The sequence below is a fragment of the Arvicanthis niloticus genome, chromosome 12 (genome assembly GCF_011762505.2).
Source record: "Arvicanthis niloticus isolate mArvNil1 chromosome 12, mArvNil1.pat.X, whole genome shotgun sequence".
NCBI classification, from domain to species: domain Eukaryota; kingdom Metazoa; phylum Chordata; class Mammalia; order Rodentia; family Muridae; genus Arvicanthis; species Arvicanthis niloticus.
Genome location: NC_047669.1, coordinates 31,509,646 through 31,531,081, shown reverse-complemented (window position 1 = coordinate 31,531,081; position 21,436 = coordinate 31,509,646). Strand labels below are relative to the sequence as shown.

The 21,436-nt window shown below is 38.0% G+C and overlaps 1 protein-coding gene across 1 annotated transcript in view; it reads left to right on the top strand.

Moving 5' to 3' along the window:
- The first annotated feature begins 5,204 nt into the window (after window positions 1–5,204).
- LOC117718281 (OX-2 membrane glycoprotein-like) overlaps window positions 5,205–21,436 on the top strand; it is a 33,732-nt gene continuing 17,500 nt past the window's right edge. Inside the window, exons 1-3 of the mRNA XM_034515857.2 lie at window positions 5,205–5,315; window positions 12,024–12,362; window positions 13,477–13,776. Coding sequence (XP_034371748.1) covers window positions 5,252–5,315; window positions 12,024–12,362; window positions 13,477–13,776 — 703 coding nt within the window. The 5' untranslated portion in view covers window positions 5,205–5,251. The remainder of the gene's footprint in view (window positions 5,316–12,023; window positions 12,363–13,476; window positions 13,777–21,436) is intronic.

Genomic DNA, 21,436 nt, shown 5'->3' with positions numbered 1-21,436 from the left:
CTGTTGGTGCTGCTTGCGACTATGACTCCTGATTTTTTTCCTAGGTTTTCTATCTTCAGGGTAGTCTCCCTTTGAGATTTCTTTATTGTTTCTCCTTCCATTTTTAGATCCTGGATGGTTTTGTGTAATTCCTTTACCTGTTTGTTTGTGTTTTCTTGCATTTCTTTAAGGGCTTCTACCTGTTTACCTGCATTCTCCTCAAATTCTTTGAGAGTGTTGTTTATGTCCTTTTTAAAGTCCTCCATCATCATCATGAGAAGTAATTTTAATTCTGAGTCCTGCTTTTCTGGTATGATGTGGTGTTCAGGCCTTGCTATGGTGGGGGAACTGGGTTCTAGTGATGCCAAGTCACTTTGGTTTTTGTTGTTTACATTCTTACCCTTGCCTTTTGCCATTTGGTTAGCTGTAGTGCTACTCGTACTCACTGGTTCTGACTGGAGTCTGCCTTTCCAGTTATCTTGGTTGTGTCAGAACTCCTCGGGGTCCGGATGACTCTATGATCCTGAGCTCCAGCTGCTCTGGGTACAGAGGCTCCTCTAGGATATTTCAGGATATGGAGTCTCCAAGGTAGTAGACCACCTAGGTGTATGCTGCTCTGAATGTAGTTGCTCCTCTATGATGCTTCAGGATATGGTGTCCCCTGCTCTGCAGCTCTGTGGGCCGTGTCCTCTCTAGGATGCCTGCAACTCTGTGGTTCTTGACCTCTCTTGGGTCCCTCTGCAGCTCTGTGGTCCATGACCTGTGACCTCCCTAGGGTGCCTCCGGACTCAGTTTCCAGAGTGGAGCAGATGGGCTGGGAGACTGCTCCAGCCACTGGTAATCGGGCCAGGTGCGGAAGGCTTGTTTACTTTTTAAGTTTGTTTGTTTGTTTGTTTGTTTGAAGACAGGATATCACCATTTAGCTCTGGGTGGTCTAAAACTGATAGAAATTAATAGAAGATTTCCCAGCCTTATACAGCCTGACAATTCCAAACAGCAGAGATCTTTGAAGAGAATTATCTCCACAAGTTAACAATGTAAACTCATTTTAGTGAATGGTCAAAGAAACTGTGAAAGGATTTTAAAAATGATAATAAACTATTTACATTTTTATTGAAATAGAGGTTAAGAGTATTTCTAATCATTTAGATGGAAAATATGATAATTAAATATATATCTTATATTAGAGATAGAATTATATTATTAAATGAAATAACCTGTGTGTGTGTGTTTATGCTTGTAGAAAGATTATTGATACTGACAGGTGCTCCATTGTGTGGGTCTCATAAAATCAATTCTTTTCAGAAGATCATTAATTTTGACCATATCCATCACCTGCTCTTTCTCTCTTTAGCTCTTTACCACTCCCCTTGTTGTTATAGACTCCTGCTTTCATGTCATCTATGGAGATAAATACATATGGTTTATATATGTATAAAAAATCTAGGACACACAAATGAAAAAAAAGTTGACATTTGTCTTTCTGGGGTTGGCCTATTTTACTTATAAGTGGATGGCCAGCTGGAGCCATCTTCCATCAAAGTCATTCTTTATTTATTGTTAATATCATTCTTTATGAACACAAGACACTCTATTTTATATATATTCCATGTTTTTATTATCCATTCATCTCTTACCTAGGCTGATTCTATACATTCGATTTTAAATGATGCTATAATAAACATGGCCATGCAAGTATTTCTGTGGGATATTGACTTAGAATCTTTTTGGTGGGGAATTGCACTGTGGAAATGTTAATTTACAGGCCACTAACAGTGCCTTTATAATTATATATTATATATATATTATATATATATAAATATATATAATATATATAATATATATAATATATGTTATATATATATATATATAATTATATAATTGTGCCTTTATAATTATAACAGTCCCTTTATAATTGCCACTATTTGTTATTATTTCTTGTCATTCCAATTGATGTGAGGTGGAATCTCAATATAGTTTTAATTTGGACTTCCCTAATATGGGTGTAATTTTTGTTTTTTGTTGGGGTTGCTGTGCTGCTGCTTATGTTTATGAATATTTTACATAATCTTTAAATTTTTTATTCATTTTTTTTTGGAATTTTGTACAATGCGTTTTGATCATTTTCATTACATCATCTAATTCCTCCCAGATTCAGCCTCTTCTTTCCTATGGATTCTTTGTATTCTATTGGTTGTTATTGGCTGGTTGGCTGGTTGACTTTGGCATCATAGGTTTTGGTTTGGTTTGGTTTGGTTTGGTTTTTGTTGCTTATGTAGTTGGTTAGCTTCTCTGTTATTGATTATGGAGGAGAGTAGTATAAGCATACATGTTTATAAAATGCTTTATGAATACTGATCCCAGTGCAGAGAAGCCAAGGCCAATTGCATTCTTGAGAGAATATCATTATCTCCTCGGTTCAAGTTCTAGGTTCTAGTTCTACATAAATAGTCTGTCTGGGAAATTATATTTGCCTCTTTATAGATAAGATAGAAATACAAAAAGCATGTTAGGGACATGAGAAGGGAAAGAACATCCTCATCCTGAAATCTTATTGGAACCCTCTCCGGCTCAGAATGAAGAGTTTCAGCACAATTTGTTGTGAAGATTACTAGCACAAAGAAACAAATCCTCTCGAATTTTATGTTAAACTATCAATAAATCAAGCTCGGGGGCTGAACATATATGACTTTTAATAAGTCCTTGTCTGTTTGTTTCCGGACACTTTCTGAGAATATCAGATGAGTCTCTCTTTTAAAAATCTTTCCTATCAGGATGTGCCTGAACACAAACTTTCCATGGGAGTAGAAGTATGAGAAGTTGTCCCACTGGAAATAGAATTGGTCATTGGAATAAATGGGCATTGTGGTTTGAATAGGTATGGCTCCCATAGGCACATGTGTTTGAATGCTTGGCCTATAGGGTGTGGCATTAGTAGGAGGTGTAGCCTTCTTGGAGGAAGTGTGTCACTGTAGAGGCAGGCAGGTCTTATATATGCTCAAAACATCCGCAGTCCAACAGCCTCTACCGTGTTACCTGTGGATCAAGATGTACAACTCTCAGCTCCTTCTCTGTCACTATGGTCACTGCTATGTTTTCCAGGATGATGACAATGGACTAAGCTTCTGAAACTCTAAGCCAGACCCAATTAAGTGTTTTCATTTATAACATTTGCCTTGGTCACAGTGTCTTTTCACAGCAATGAAACCATAACTAAGGTAAAAAAGCTCTTCTGTACATTCTGCCTAAGCACAAATAGATGGCAGTAAAACAGGATCACATATGTCTCAGCCTTGTGAACAAATATTTGTATTCCCCACAATAACAGATGCTGTAGGAGTTTCTTTAATATCTTACATTGTTTATTGTAATATCTAATCCCTGTTCTCCATTTTCTGATGAAGCTTACATAAACTTAAATTAATAGCCCATCTGTCACTCAAGATAACAATCCATTTTATTCCTTCCTCTTAGCTCCCCACTTCACCTGAATCTGTAATAGGAACCCCAGAAAAGAACTCATGGTTCTTGGATCACATATAAGCTTGACCCATTTTTCTGTCTAAGTGTATACTTTCTGCTTTACTGTACCATAAATAAATCTACCATTTCACTACCGCTTTTCTGGGTCTTGTTCAATTCTCTGTTACCTTTACAAAGAACTTGTAAATTACATCATAGAAGAAGCCCACATCACTTGTGAAATATACGTTTATGAAAAAAAATAGAAGATAGGAAACCCAGGAAATTGAAAATTGTTGCAATGAAATATAATTTAAAATAATTTTTGAACATTTTTTCTAAAAATTTCACACCATAAACACTGTATCTGTATAACTTTCCCTTTCCCTTTCTCACTCCAATTCTTCCTCTCTTCTTTCTTCCTCTTTTTCTCTTAAACTAATTCACTGTGTCATTCTGAGTATCTGAAAATATGTAGTGCTTACTAGGATGGACTCCAACTCACAGAGATCTGACTGTCTTTGCCTCCTTGGTGCTGAGGTCAAAGATGTGCAGCACCAGGCCTTGATAGAAAAATGTTTTTAAAACATGAGGAAGGAGGTATCTTAATTAGGGTTACTATAGTTAGGATGAAACACCATGAGCAGGAGCAACTTGGTGGAGGAAATGGTTTATTTTATTCACAGTTCCATATAAGCGTTCATCATCTTTCCCATTCCCCCTCGTCATGCTTCTATGAGGCAGTGCCCACACCTACCCCCCACTACCCCCTCCCCACCCTCAGATTCCCCCCCCCCCCCGACTCTGTGTTGGTTTTTTATGGGACCAAGAACCTCCTCTCCTACCTATGCCCGACAAGGCCATCCTCCCCTACATATACTGCTGGAGTCACTCTGGATTTCTGACGGGGTTGAAGACCTATAGTCTCATAGCCAATCCTGGCTATTTACTTTGAGAGAAAAGATCTGAGTGGATGATTTTCAGCTGACATTCATTCTAAAGCCAAGAAAAAAAGCCAGGTTCAAAACTAAGTGTTTTAGTTAGGACAGTTGACAGAGGTTCTGGTTAGTCAACAAAATGATGGACTGGGTATTATGACTATCTTGTACCTCACAGGTACAATTAGGAATAACTATGCTCTAATTGCATTTTGAAAGAAAAGTTTTATTTTAACAGGAAGGGTGAGGCTAGGTGATGAGAGAGAGAAAGAGAGAGAAAGAGAGGCGGGGACATGGAGGCAGATGTTCACATGTCTCCACCAGTCAAAGATAGTTGATATATCTGGGTTGGGTATTGGGTTACACTTCTGATTGAGCATTACCAAACGTATAAAGCCTTTGACTAACATTTTAAAAAAAATTGTATAAAAGCAAAAAGGAAAAGGGAGCATGGGATAGGGGTTTTCTAGGGAGGGGAAATGGGGAAAGGGGATGGCATCTGAAATGTAAATAAAATATAAAAAATAAATTTAAAAAGTGAAAAAAAAAGAGTTCATCATCAAAAGCAATGAGGTCAGCAATGTACACAGTGAAGAAACCTGGAGGCAGGAGCTGATGCAAAGGGATTCTGCTGACTGGTTTGTTTCACATGGCTTGCTTTCCTGCTTTCTTATAGAGGAGGACTAGCTCACAATAGGCTGGGATCACTTCCTTTGTTTACTAAAGCAATTACAATAAGTAAATATCCTTGTTAATGAATAACCTTCAATGAAAAGCTTTGGGATGGGGCATGAATTTCAGCCTCACTTGGAAGTTTAGCTAGGAAACACAATATTGTCCCTGTTGGGAAAAGACTTTCATCATCAGATTCGATGAACTTTTCACTCCTTTGCATCATCCATCTCTTAATGCTTCCTCTCTGTGTACAAGAATCAGGTAACTATTTTCTTTTATGGATGTTTATCTGGAAGTGAGTGGCAAATAAATACTAGGTTACAGGACATTCACTTTTACTCCAGTAGGCAAAGAGGAATGTATGCTAGGTTCAGTTTGTTTTCTATATACCTATATAATCACACCACTAACAAATCATATAATGTGAGCATGTTTGAAGCAATGACTATAAAAAATGGAAGAATGGTGTGAATGAAGTTGAGAACACAGCTTCTGAAGTGTGCACAACTTGCTCAAATTAGATAGTTTTCTCATTATCTGCTTTATGTAACAATGAAAGTAGAAGGTCAACTAGAGACCAGCCAAATTCATGTTCTTTTTAAAAATTAAACAACTGAATCCAAATTATTCTCCCCCTTTACCAGTGTCTGTGGATTCATCCACTGCAGTGTGTCGTGAAGTATGCTCTTAATTTGCAGATTAGATTTGGTCATGATAAATGTTCCTATGAGCATCTTTGTTCATATTTTTGGAGAAAACGTGTGCACATCTATGAGTTCTATGTTATGATTACTCTTACTGTTTGTAGAGATGCTTTTGTTCATTGATAAGTTGGTCCTCAGGGTTTCCACCAAGTGCCCAAAAGAGTTCAAATTTCCTTCAGCAGTGTGTGTGAGGTGTATTATTTCTATAACTTGCCAATCAAACTCGACATTATTCACATTTAATTTAGACATCTGATATATGTAGTCCTCTGTTTAATCTGTATTTCTTTGATAATCAAGTTGAACACCTTCAATGTATAAACTATCCAGAGAGGTGTGGAATAATATATACTTTAGGTTACATATGTACATATATATATATACATTAGGATTAAAATACAGATTTGGTCATATATATGTATATGTGTGTATGTTATTTATTTTATATTGGTTAATTTATAATTCTTATTTTATGCCCCTAATAAATATTTATTAGGTAATACGTGTTTAGAAACTTGATATTCAGTGTTGAAAAACATAATGTAGTTCTCTGCCCCCTTCCTAGTTCTAAGGATCCAGTGCAGTGCCTTGAATCTATTAGGCAAGCATTCTACCACTGATAATGTATATAGAATCTTCATTCATATTCCTTTTTATTGAAACACAGTCTCACTATGTATCATAAGTTAGTCTGGAAAGCATGATCCTCCTTCCTTAGTCCGCAGGAGTGTATTACCTTCTATTGTTCAGAAAAGGCAAATAAAATGTTAATCATTAGGGAGAGAGACATGTTATATTTGAATACACCACTGTAATATGAAAATATATATCTCTTAACACTGGCACTTGTTTTCAGAGTCTTCACAGAGGATAGAGCATAAGGATCATGAGATGGTTGCCCTGGGAAAAGTCAGTTTTCTTAGTCCCAATTTGATTTGCAGATGAAGACAGAAACCTATTCATTGATATGAAAGAGATTTAAAACTTTAAATTTGTGTTTATTTAAACATAAAAAAAAAACCTAAAAGAAACTGCAGAAACTATGTTGTTTATGTACATTTCAGCTGTGCCATAATGAGTTTCTGGCCACAAACACATGACACAGTGTTTTCTCTGCTTTCAAATAGGAAGAAGTCTTCTGGATAGGATAGGGATGTGACTATTTTGAAATGTAAAAACTCCAGTTGGCGTTAGAAGCTTGAGGTTGGGGTCTTGGTTCTGGGCACATAAAAGAGTGCAATTAAGAATGATAGGAAAGTTTTTTCATTCACTCTGAGACAAATGTGAAGATGGCTTCAGAAATAGTGATTTATCTATGTACTCTTTGAAATATAAATAGAAAATAATTCAGGGCTGGTGAGATGGCTCAGTGGTTAAGAGCATTGACTGCTCTTCTGGAGGTCATGAGTTCAAATCCCAGCAACCACATGGTGGCTAAAAAACATCCCATAATGAGATCTGATGCCCTGTTATGGGGTGTCTGAAGACAGCTACAATAAATAAATATTTATTTAAAAAGAAAGAAAGAAAATAATTCAATTGAAATTGTTTAGCAGTATTATTGGGGAGTCAAATTTCATATTACTGTATTCTCTTTTGTATGAGTCGGTGTTACCTAGAGAAACAGAACCTGTAGGATGAATGTGTATATTTTAGTTTGTGACTAGTTGAGATTCTAATCAATCATAACAGTAGTCTAAGAAAATATTTCTGGAGAACTTGTGCAATGCTTTCAAAATCTAGGTCACTTTTGGCATGTAGGAGAGCACCTTATATTCTGACTCATACAAAGATTTGTGGGGGTATTTGGGTGCCTATGAGATGGAATGGGCAAAGAACTAAGAGACTGAGCACTGTAGGAGCCAATGCGGGAGTGCCTGTTACATTGTTCTCTTGGCTGAGTGAGAAGCATCCCCAGCATCATACAGCCTGATGGCCAAATGACAGGGATCATTGAAGGGAATTATCTCCATAAGTTAGCAATGTAAATCCACATAAGCAAATGGCCAAAGAAACCATGAAAGGATTTAAAAACTAATAAAGTAATATAAAGTTCAATAAAATAAAGATTAAGATTATTTCTGCCAAACCATTAAGATGGAATTTATGAGGATGGAATGTCTATCTTCTATTAGAGATAGAATTAGATTGTTCAAGGAAATAAGCTCTGTGTGGTTACATTTATAAAAAGATTACAGTTATTAGCATATATTCATTATGTGGGTTTCATAATGACAGTTATCTTTTGAGTATGCCATGTAGTCTGCCCATATTCACGTCCCATAACCTCCCCTTCCACTCTCTTCCCCTTTTGTCTTCTCACTATTACCATTCCGTTCCTGCTTTCATGTCATATACAGAAATACATACATATTCTTTATATATCTCTATACAAAATCTAGGATCCACAAATGACAGCAATCTTGACATTTGTCAAGATTGGAAGCTGGCTTCTTTTTCTTTTATGTTGATGGATGGTTGGCTTCTTTATCTTTGAGTAAAGCCATTTTTACTTTATTCTTAAGGTCATTCTTTACAAATGGGTAATACTTTATTTTGTACATATTTCACATTTTTCTTATCCATTTGTCTGTTGATGGGTACCTAGGTTGATTCAATGGGTTTGTTTAATCAATGATGCTATAAGAAACATGGATATGCAAGTGTGCCTGTGGGACATTGACTTAGAATCTTTTCTGTGGTGAGTTCTACTATGAATGTACTGGTTTACAGTCACCAACAGAGTCTAAGGATACCTGTTTCCCTGAATAATTTTAAACATTTGTTGTCATTCCAGCTAAGGTGAGCTGGAGTCTCAGTGTAGTTTTATTGTTTACATCCATCATGGATAAGGATGTTTAATATTTTTCCCATAGGTTTATGGATTTTTGTACTTCATCTTTTAAAACAGTCAATGGCTCTTTTAGAATTTTGTACAAAGCGTTTTGATCATATTCGTCCCATCCCCAAACTCTTTCCAAATTGACCCTCCTCTTCCCTGCATGATTAGTTAGTTGGTTGGTTTGGGGGTTGAAGGTTTTGGTTTCTTTGGATTCATTTGTTTTGCTTGTATTTGTTGTTTGTATGGTTGGTTGGTTGGTTTGTTGGTTTGTTGGCTGGCTGGCTGGCTGGCTGGCTTGTTGGTTGGTTGGTTCGATTTTGGAGGAGAGTATTTGAATAACATGCTCTTGAATTGCAGGCTGACTACTCATTCTAGTGCAGGCCAAAGCAAGGCCAAATGCATTCTTCAGAAAATAGCATTATTTTATGTTTCAAGGTCATATTCCAAGTTCTACATCAATAATTTATCTGGGTGATTTTATTTACTTCTGTCTAGATAAGATAGAAGTATAGGAAGACGAGTGGGAACATGGGAAGTAAAAGGAACCTCTTATCTTGGTATCTTCTCTGGCTGAGAACAAAGCTTGAGAATTTACATTTGATAGTAAATGATACATTTACTAGCATAAAGATATGATTCCTTTCCTATATAGGTATTTTATGTTGAAATGGTAATAACCAGGCTTAAGGACTGAACATATATGACTGTGAGTAGAATTTCATCCCTTTTTCTAGACACTTTCTGAGACTCTCAGAAAAGACTCCTAACATTTAAAAATCATTCCTACCATGATATGTCTATAAGTAATTTGCCGTGTGGATTTCTCTATCATTGCGAGCTGCCCTGATTTAAGAATTCAACAAATATTGTCTTATCGTTTTCTGCTCGTTCTGAGTGATTGAATTAAGAGCACTTAGTCCATCCGTTTTCTTCAGGTTAAGTCAATAATCAGTGTTTAGGTGAAGAGTCTTGAGAGGAGGTTCAGGAAGTAAGAGCTAAGAGCATATTGTGTTCTACAGAAGGACCCGTGTTCTCTCCCAAGCACCTACAAATCAATCTCCAGGGGATCTATAAACCTCTCTTATCCTCTGTGAGTACATGCAATCAAGGACACATACCTCATGTCATAAGTATAATTAAAAAATAACAAATCTCTCAAATTTGAATTCAGGAACAGAAAAAACAATACAGTAAACTGAATAGAGGGACTGAGGTTTAATAAGAAAGTTTCTGCTTACCATGAACCAGATCCTGTGTTCAATCACAGCAGCAAGTAATACACACACACTACATACATACATACATACATACATACATACATACATACATACAATGCATGATGAGGAAGACTTCTGTCAGGAAATAGCTCCAACTATTTATAGTGGACAACAGAACCTGGGGAGACATGAGGAGGAGGTGCAGAAGAGAAACTATTGTGGGATCAGGGATGGACAGAGTGGTTGCTATTTTGTTGTTGTTGTTTTGGGTTTTTGTTTTGTTTTGTTTTTTTTGTTTCTAGTTTGGGTTTTCATTTGTTTTGATTAATCCTTCCCTGAAGGCAAGAACCAAGCTACCTATGAAAACTAAAATGTTGTGGATTTATAACTGTCAGAAGACCTCTGTTGCCATTGTATTCAACGCTGTGAGTCAGGTAATATTACACCTGTTATAGAGATGAAAATGGTGAGGTGCAGAAAAGTAAAAGATTGTTAGAAGACCACAGTCTTACAAATCCTCCCAGAAAAATCATGAGCACAGAACAAGCTGATGAACACAAAGTTTCTCTAACAAGAAACTTGCCTCATACATTTGAGAGGTTCATGATGCTTTTGTAGGTCACACCTACTATAATGAAGCCACACCTTCTAATTCCTTTACTGTAGTCTCACTCCTTGGGGACCAAACATTCAAATATATGAACCTCTGGAAGCCATTCTAATCTAGAACCTGCACACACTTCATATTCTAGCTCCTTACACTATGGCTGTATTTTATTTGTTGATGACTTTAAAAAGTAAATGACCACTTAACATTTATCCATTTGCTACTGGTTCTTTAATATATTGGTAGAATTTATCCATACTTTTAGAGGAAACATAGTTCATTAAATCTCATCTTGAATGAATTCTTTTGTGTAATCGTATAATTTATTTATGCAATATAGTTTTAATATATTTTTATTAACTATTTGAGATTTTCATATGATGTGTTTTGATCATATATACTTCCTCCTCAACCTCCTCTCCACCCTCACCTCCATATGCCAAAGTTATGGCTTTAAAAAAAAATGACCTACCTAGTCTAATGTGTCCTTTCATCATACTCATAAATGTGGGCCTGTCCACTGCAATGTGTCATAAAATATATTCTTAATTTGCAATTAAGTTTTCATCATGACAAATGATGCTCCTATGGACCTTTTTATTCATGCTTTTGGAGAACACATACATGTGCTTCTATTGGGTTTATGAGTAGCATCACTGCTCCTAGGGAATTATTATACTCAGTGATAAGTTAACATTAACAGTTTCTACTGAGTACAACAGAATGTACACTCCCTTCAGCAGTGTGTGTGTGTGTGTGTGTGTGTGTGTGTGTCTGTGTGTCTGTGTGTCTGTGTTGTATTGTTTCTGCATTTTCAAATGACATTGGTTGCCTTTCATTTCAGATATTTGGTGCATATGTAGTCCTTAACTTGTATTTCCTTGGTGAACAAGTAAAGTGACTTAAGTCCAAAAAAATAGAGGAATTATACCTTCTTTAGGTTACATATGTAAACATATTTATTAAAAATGTAATAGACCTTGATTTACATATATATGATTATATGTATGATAATAAATTCATATATACAATGTCTTGTATTAATTTATAATTCTTAATTTTTACCTTTAATAAGTATTTATTGGGCAATATGTGCCAGAAGCCATTTTATAAGGTAAATATTCAATTAAACAACATACCATAGCTCTCTTTTTTCCCTGTCTTACTTGTCTCTGTCTCACTGAGTCTCTCTGCCTCTCTCTGTCTCTCTCTCTGTCTCTCTCCCTCCCTCCCTCCTCTCTCTCTCTCTCTCTCTCTCTCTCTCTCTCTCTCTCTCTCTCTCTCTCTCTCTCTCTCTCTTAGGGTCCAATGCAGGCCTTTGAATGTGCCAGGTAACTGATTGATAATGTACATAGGATATCTAGAATTTTTTTCTTTTAGTGAGACACAGTGTCAACTATGTATCATAAGTTGCCCTTGAATGAATAATCTTACTTCCTCAGATTGGACTGTGTCATTACGCATGCCTCATTTTTTACTGAGCATAAGAAGCAACTAAAAAGGTAATCATAAGACAGAAAGACAAGTGTTATTAGAATACTCCACAGAAGTATGTTACTATATATCTATATATCTCTTAACAATGAATGTCATTTTCAGAGTCCTCACAGAGGATAAAGCATAACACTAATGAGACAGCCATCCTGGGAGAAAACGTGACCCTCTTCTGCAACTTCACAAGCCTGGCAAATGTTGAGCAAATCACGTGGCAGAAAATCCGAGGCTCCTTGCCTCAAAATATTGGCACTTACAGTCGTAAATATGGAGAAAAGATTCTCCCACCATATGTAAACAGGCTGCAGTGCAAGATCCTGGAACCCAGCGCCTCCTTCATGACTATCCAAGGAGTGACATTTGAAGATGAAGCCTGCTACAAGTGTCTGTTTAACATTTTTCCACAAGGCAGCCATGGAGGACAAACCTGCCTTACCATTTTAAGTATATAACCCCTTCTTGAAGGGTTCTATGATAAGGGGTATACATCGTGGAGTTATAGTTTTTAAGAACATTGTCCTGAAAATGAACGATAATGAAAAACTGATGGTGACAGGTCCAAGTTACTTAGACAGGAGAAAAGTAACGGAGACCTGTGGAGATTTTGTGCTCAGGTGGAATCTTTTTTCTCTGCACATCATTTCTTTACATTATGCTGCACTAGCTTCCATTAAATGGAGAAAACTCCAAAAAGTATCAGAATGTTGTTACTAAGACAAGATGAACATATAAGAAAAGAGACATCATAGGAAAAAAAAAAGAAAGAAAGACGACATGAAGCTAAGGGAATTAGGGTTGCCCAGTCTTCAAAAAAGCAAAATGGCACAGTACTAGTGAGAACATCAGAGTTCCTTATTATGTCACTGTAAGATGATTATTAATATTCTGTATCTATTAATTCATGCTGGAAATTAATTTGGCAGCAGTTATTTCTTAATCAGCTGGTTCCTCCAAATAACCACACAGAGAGCTTTTAATATTTTGAAGCATAAGCCTTAGTTAGGCAGTCTCTCAGCTGGGCAGAATCTCAACTAGCTTATCTAAGTTAACCCAACCACCTAACCCCAACCAGCCACATGGCTAGCTATACCATCCAGGCCAGTAGTCACATCGGTCTCTTCTCATATCTCTAAGAGAAAGGCCTTTCTCTTTCTTTTTCCCAGAGTTCCTTTCTCCCTCCCAGGAAGTCTCACCTTCCACTTCCTGCCCAGATAATTGGCCATTAGATTTTTATTAAAGTCAATCGGAGAATGCCTTAGGTAGGTGAGGAAGAACAGAGACACAGCTTCACACAGTGTACTCCAACATGTCTCTGTGAGTATGAAGTGCTGGGATGCATGTAATATAATTTATAGATGCATGGAAGTTGAGAAAGCAGTCAGTAGGCAGAGGAAAACAGTATTGGAAGTTTTGTGACATCTGTCAGGAGGTATCAGATAGGGATATATTTTCAGCATTTGTGTGTCATATAGAAATTGGGGAAATGCCATGCTTTCACAGCAGAGGGTTTGGGACGACTTGCTTTTGTAGTAATTTTCTTTCCTTCTCTTTGCCTCAGCTGTATCTGAACTAGTAACTGAACTGCAGTCTGCCCCTGGCTCTGAAGATCTTCATAACCTCCAGTGTTCAGCTGTGGGAAAGCCTGCTCCCAGGATCTCCATTTACCCTTCACAGGTCACAGTGAACCCACCACAGGAGTACTTTGCACAGAACGCCAATGCCACAGTGACTGTGACTAAAATCTACAACATCTCTCTGAAAACTGTGAGGTCCCTGGGTCTCCGGGACCTGGTTGTGTCCATGACTCACCCTGTGAGATACGAAGAGAAGATAGTCCCTCTGCCAGTCAATCAAACAAGTAAGTAAAAGTGACAGTGAAGTAAAGGGGACAGCTGGTGCTGGGGAAACAGCTTAGTCTGTAAAATGCTTGTCATGAAAACACAGAGCCCAAGTTTGATGCCCAGCACCCACATGAAAAGCCAGTCATGGAGGTGTGCTCGTAATCCCAACATGGCCAGAATTGACAAAGTTAGAAAGCACTTTTTGTTGATCTCTAACACCTACATCACATACATTTACACACACACACACACACACACACACACACACACACACACACGGAAAAGAAAGCAATTGCAGAGATATTTATCTTTTCAAAAAAAATCTATTATATGAAATAATTGTATAAGCCAGCTAATTTTAATAACAAAAATCAATATAAAACAGATGCATGATTAAGAAATCAAACAATGAAGCCAATTGTAGGTCCTATGTCTTTAATCCCAGTAGTTGGGAAGCAGAGGCTGGATGACCTGCTCAAGGCCAGCCTGATCCACATAGTGAGTTCCAGGACAGCCATTCGTAGTGAAACCCTGTCATTAGAAACAAAAAAACAACAAAACAACGAAAAAAATTAGACAATGTCAGCATTCTTTAACCATTCATCTTGGGGCATGCGGTTCTTTGCAGACAACTTATTTTTTGTTATCCACAATTTTCTGTTGAAGCCTTTTTAATCCTACACAGCGAATTATCTTTAGGTTTTCCTTTAGTTTAGGGTTGCAGATAGATTTATTTATTTATTTATTTGTTTATTTATTTATTTATTTTAGTTTTTTATTGATTCTCTGTGAGTGTCCCATCATGCACCCCAGTCCCACTCATGGCCCCATTCTTTGTATCCTCCCTCTACCCTTGCAACCTGTAACCCAAAAGAAAAGTACATAGGGTAAAGTAAAAAAAACAAAAACAAAAACAAAAAAACCCCCCAAAAAACCACAGAACATAAAACAACGTGTCATGGAAGCTGTAGTGTGTCAGTGTGTCACACACGATATGTTTTGTCCATATATTTTTACTTGCAAGTGTTCATTGCAATGAGTCGTTGGTCTGGTTTGAGGCCTCTGACTTCTGCTACACCACTAATACTATGTCCTCCCTGGGACTCCTCTTGGATATCCTGATGTTAGCCTGTGTCATGGAGATCCTGCAGCTTTGGAAATGCAGGATTGGCCCTTTCATGTTGTTTGAGCAGTTCATAGATGGGGTAGATGTTGGGTAAGACAATGCAAAGCTCTGGAACTGGGCCTGCGTGGTGGCTCAGTTAGTCAGCTCACCAGCTGTCCTGTGCCTACACAACCAGGGTGAGCTCTCCAGCACTGCCACAGCTAGATCACTCAGTGCTGCAGTCAGCAAGGTGTAGGGTCAACTCTCCTACTCTCCTGCCCTTAGGGCCAGCTCTCCTGTGCCCCACCCCCAACCAGGGTCAGCTGGATTGTGCTGTCCAGGCAAGGTACAGAGCCTGCTCTCTGGAGTGCTGCAGCCAATGGAGGGCAAGGACAGCTCTCCAGCTCTTATGACCTCAGGGACAGCCAACTTGCCTGACTCAGGTGAGGGGGACACGGCATCTCTCCCTCACCCACATTGTCTCAAGGCAGATGAGGGTGCCCACACTCATATCCCATCCATTCCCCTGCCAGCAGAGTCAGCTCTATTGTGCTGCCCTGGCAAAGGTTGAGCCAGCTCTCCTGAATGTGGTGACCAAGGAAGGCTGGGGCCAGCTCAGGATAATGCCTCAAGGGGTAGTCCAGACCAGGGATATCTGTATGGCCTTCCATGCTAACACAGGCCTGGGACATCAACACAGCCCCCAGTTGTCATAGGACCAGAGACTCAGACATGGCTCCCAGCAGTAACATGTGCTCAGATGGCAATGCAGGCCAGTCAGATCAGCACATCTTACCCACCCTCTGAGGTAGGATTGCTCTCAGACATCCACATGGTCTCTGGTGGAAGGCAGCTCAACCACAAAAATCCACTTGGTAGTAATCTGGTTGCATTCTACCTTGGTGGTAGCCTAGGCCAGGACCTTACCAAGGCCCATTGTTGCCCAGGCTCCTCACATCTGCCTGTTCCTCACTGCTGCTGAGTCTCCAATTCCACCTTTCTCTTCAGTATACGAACATTGTCTCCCTTCCCTACATTGAGTATTTCGTCTTTTTCATCTCTCCATCACATATTTGTCCATCACTGTGGTGTCGGGTGCTTGGGTGTTTTTCTTCCGGCTACCCCGACGTTTCTATGTTTTTAGAGGAATATTTCCATAGCACTTTAATTCATGTTAGGTAGTTTTTTCTTTCTTTTGTCAATATGGTGACACCATTGACTTTCCCTCATTTTTTTAATTTTATTTTTAAATTAGTATACAATGTTCTAGATAGTATAATGACAGTTTTGAACAAAGTGACATTTTATCATTTCCCTTCTTCCAGTTCGCCCACACCCTTGCTACCCCATGCCTCCTGCCATACAGCACACTCATTCCCAATTTATTTATCTCTGCCATAACTTAACTGTCCCTGTGTTCACACTTACCATCACAATTGCTCTTTGTCTCCTTACCAGGTTTCAGACTTTACACACAGTTGTTCTTGTTGATGTTTTATGCAGACACACAGACAGACAGACAGACAGACACACACACACACACACACACACACACACACACACTAGAATCCACATATGAGGCAGACATATAGTTTTTGTCATTATGAGTTTGCACTCACTTTGATGTTCATACTTTCCAGATCTATCCTTTTTTTCTACAAACTTCATGATTTTATTCAATTATAACTGAAAAATATTATATTGTGGGTATATATTATATTTTATTATTAGTTCATCTGTGGGTTGACAGCAAGGCTGTGAATATAGCAGCAATAATCATGGATGTACAAGTGCCTCTATGGTAGAAACTGGAGTCCTTAGGGTATATGCCCAGGAGAGTACAGCTGGATCATTTCATAATTCTTTTTTAATTCCTTTCAGAGCCGCCAAACCAATTTCCATAGTATCTGTATTATTTTCATCACCACTAGCAGTGAGTAAACATTCCTTTTACCACACATCCTCTTGACCATCTGTTGTCAGTTTCCTTCTTAATAGTCCTCTGAGTGAGATGGTGTGCTTTCTCAGAGTAACTTTAATTTACATTTCCCTGAATACTGAGGACATTAAGTACTCTTAAAAAAATACTTACCGGAGGGCTGGAAAGATGGCTCACTGATTAAAAACACTGGCTGCTCTTTCAGATGATGAGATTGGATCCCCAGTACTTACAGAGCAGCTGAAAACTTCAATTCCAATCTGGCCTTTTCTCTGGCCAAATATTGTTGTAGTCATGGCATCACTTTACGGCAATGGAACAGTGATTAAGACAAATAAATAATATAAATTTAATTGCATTAAAGTTCTAGTAAAAAGATAGGAAATCCAACTCTGGGGACCTCCATGTAGCACAGAGCTGGTCAGTAATTGGAAGGCTTTGCATGGTAGGATGCACCATGTGAATGGAAGGGAGCTGAAAATCCCCAGTGCCAGCAATGCTGTCACAATGACTTCTCCCGGTTATGATGACCTTAAGCTACTCACAAGGGACTGCCACCATGACCTAAGCATGTCTTATAGGTTGCACCTTTTGATATAGTTGCATCATCTTTCCTCTTGGTGAAGTTACCATACAAAGAATTAGATTATTAGATTTCACCATGGCATTTCCGTGTGTGTGTGTGTGTGTGTGTGTGTGTGTGTGTGTGTGTGTATCATTATACTTTATTCTCATCTGTCTCCCTCTTTTGCTGGCCTTTCCCTGTTGTCTCTGTGTTTCCTGTTCACCAGCTCCATTACTATGTTCTCTAATATCCAGCTTATTTCTATCACACTTAAGGTCTCAGGGTTTTCTAAGCTTCTATTTTCAGGTAAAGAGGAGTGGGGAGTGAAGCCAGAGGGCGTGAGAATGCTAGGCAAGGGCTCAAACACTAAGACGAACACGGGACACATCCCGAGAGTCTTTCTTCTTTCCTTTCCTTTCTTTTCTTTTTTTCTTTTTCCTATTTTCTCCTTCCCCCTACTCCCCCCCCCCCCCCCGTTATTAAGTTGTCCAGGTTGTCATTGAACTCACTCAGCTCACTCTGTAGTCCAGGGTGAGTTTAAAATTTTAATCTTCCTGCCTCAGCCTCTCAAGTAGCTTATATGACAGTCCTATTCCACTAGCCACCATTTCTAAATATCTCCTGTCTGAAGGTTATAATTTTTCATTTCTTTTGGTGGGACAATGACTATTATGTCATGAAAAGATGATAGTATCCATTCTTCTTACAATCCTCCTCACTCCTGGAATACCACATTGAATTTTATTATCTATCTAATATTAAAATCATTACATTACATATATCAGAAATTCTAATATTCACATCTTTGGGTAGCTTTCTTTGTTCCTTTACCTATAAGAGTCTAATTACATTGTTTTTCACTCTTTTGACTTCATGCTTTATGCTGGTTGTTTTTGTACAACTAGACCTTATCCATGAGAAACTGCAAACATAAATTAGTCTTCAACTTTGGTAACAGCTTTATTTAACTGTCATTTATACAGTGTACAACTAACTCACTGGAAGTATACAAGTTAATTATTTTTTAATATACTTACATCATAGACATCACTAAATCCACCATAGTATTTCTTTATGAGTTTTCAGCAAAAAGACCCATAGTCTTTTTTTCCCCTTGGAACTTTGTCTTTATTAAGATAGAACTTACCCTACTAAAGCATATGATTTAAAGTTTGCTGGTATTTTCTAAGTACATTGCAAAAGTTGCTGATGTCTAACTATAGGACATTTCTACCATTCTCTGAAGAAACCAAACATCTACCAGTGGCTAAGTTTTCAATGCCTGGAAATGAGTGGTCTTCTCATTCCCTGGTAGTCAATAACTTTTTATGCTAATTAATTTATCTATTGTATATAAATGCAATCATAGTATATGTTGCTAAATTGGGTGTGACTTCTTTCATGTATCAGAATACTCAAGGTTCATCCATGTGGTAACATGTATCAATATTTCCATTTTTATATAAGTAAAAAGTATTCTATGGTATAAACATACCATACTTCATTTATCTATGCTTGGATTGGTACATGTTTGGATTTTTTTGTATTTTTAGCTTTTGTGTAAAATTCATCTTGAGCATTTTCGTACAAGGTTTTACATAAAATATAAATCCTCAGTTCCCTGGTAATAATACACCCAGAGGTGAATTTATTGGTTACATGGTAAATTGAATGTTCCATGTTTTCAAGATCTACCAGTAGTCAAACTATTTTAAGTTTCTAGCAGTCATGTAAATCTGGTTGCTTTTTCTCTGCATCTTGATAATACTTTTAATTCTATTTTCAAGAATGAGTATACTTATCATAGCAATGGGTATGCCTGCCTGATAAGTATAAAATTCACTACTGTAGTGAGTGACTTTATCATATCCTTCTCCAAAGTACATTTGCTGTAGCTGTGTCTAAGTGTTTATGGTAGACAGTTTCCTTACTCCAGGTAAAAATAGATAGGGAAGATTTGGGGCTATGGCTTAGTGTACAGTGTTTGGTTGCCAGGGGCAAGGCTCTAGGTTTGATCTCTGGCACTGGAAAAAAAACAGAAAGAATAAAAATCATTTAACATATGACCCTGTCTTAGAAAAGCCAGGGCTCTTTCTGTTTAACTCTTGGGATGTAACTATGGAGATTTAAGCCTGAGGTAGATATCACAGCTCTTTGCCCTAGCAAATATTTACCTCCAATGTTTATTGTTCAATTTTATTGCTGACATTTCCGCTCAGCTTTCAGCAGCTCAATTTTAAATTTGAATTTAGTAAGTCATACTTTTGTCAGGCGAAATATGTTTCTAAATGTCAAGCTTGTCACCTGGATGCTTCCTCCTACGAGATCTACGTCCTATAAACGCTTTATGATTTGGTAAATTGTTGAGATTTTAAAAAAGATGTTAAAATAATGTATTCACATTTTTAATAGTCAAAAACGAAGTATGGATTCAAACTAATTTTATTTTGTGAAGTTAAAGTAGCCTATATTATATAATTTTACAACAACCATAAGACTTTGGTTTTGTCTATAAATTTTTGTTACCATGTTCATCCTCAATGTGCTCTGGGCCCTGATTTCCAGCAGTTTGAGACTGTGGCTTTCAATCTTCAGACCCTTAGATACTCTGTGGAAGTTGAGGAGATCCTGGCTTACTTACTGTTTTCCAGTGTTATTCGCAATCTAAGTTTGGCTTTCCTTTCATAATCCCTTCATGTTTGTGTAAATGCTATGAACATAATACGGATGTTCAGTTGTGGTAACTGTCTTAGGAACAGTTTTATTGCTGTGAAGAGATGCCATGACCTCAGTAAGTCTTCTAAATGAAAGCATTTAGCTGGAGTTTCCTTACAGTTGCAGAGATTTGGTTCATTATCAGCATGGTTAGGAACATGGAGACGTGTAAGCAAACATGGTCTTGGGAAAGTGGCTGAATCGCAGGGCGGTGGTGGCGCACACCTGTAATCCCAGCACTTGGGAGGCAGAGGCAGGCGGATTTCTGAGTTCAAGGCCAGCCTGGACTACAGAGTGAGTTCCAGGACAGCCAGGACTACACATAGAAACCCAGTCTTGAAAAACCAAAAAAAAAAAAAAAAAAAAAGGAAAAGTGGCTGAGAGTTCTAAATTGAGATCCATGGGCAGCAGGAAGAGAAAGACGCTGGCCCTGATGTGGGCATTTGAAACCCCAAAGCCCAACCAACCCCTGTGGGTTTTTTGACAAATGAGGCCACACTTACTCCAAAAAGATACATCTCCTATTTCTTGTTAAATAGTACTATTTCCTGTTGACTAAGCATTCAAATATATGGCCCTATGGATAGTAGTATGTCAACTTGACACAAGCTAATGTTGTGTGGGAGGAGGTAACCTAATGAAAGAACAGGCCTGCATAACAGGCTGTAGACAAGCCTATGTGACATTTTAATAATTAATGATGGGTGGGGTTGGGCCTAGTCCATTTGGGTAATGCCATCCATTGTCTAATGGTCCTTAGCTATATATAAAGCAGGCTTAGCTAGTCATGTACAGTATACCAGTAAGCAGCACCCCTCATGGCTTCTGCATCAGCTCCTGCTTCCAGTTTCCTGCCACATTTGAGTTCCTGTCTTGAATTCATTTGATAATGAATAGTGAAATAGAACCTACCTAACTTACTGTTTGCTCATCGTGTTTCATTGGAGCAATAATAATCCTAACTAGGACAAGTTTACATCAGGATAATAGTGTATCATTGTGATAGTCCTGGCCATGCAGTTTTTCTGGAGAATTGTGGAAACACTTTGGAACTTTGGGCTAACAAAGCCATTGACTATTGAGGGATCAGTGGGATACTTTGTAGGATCTTGGAAGACGAGAATGTTGAAAGTAGTGCAGACAATGAAGACTGTGGCTTGTAAAGTTTCAAAGGGAACATTAAAGCTTGTATCTGGGCCATTTGCTATTTTGAGTTGAGAATCTTTGTTTCTGGTTACCTGGGACTGACAAATCAGCTGTGATTAACAAGACACCAGAGCCAATAAAGTAAAATCTTTGCATTACTGGGACAATGTATACTGGTCAGCTGGAGTGAAGAAATTAGTGATTAAG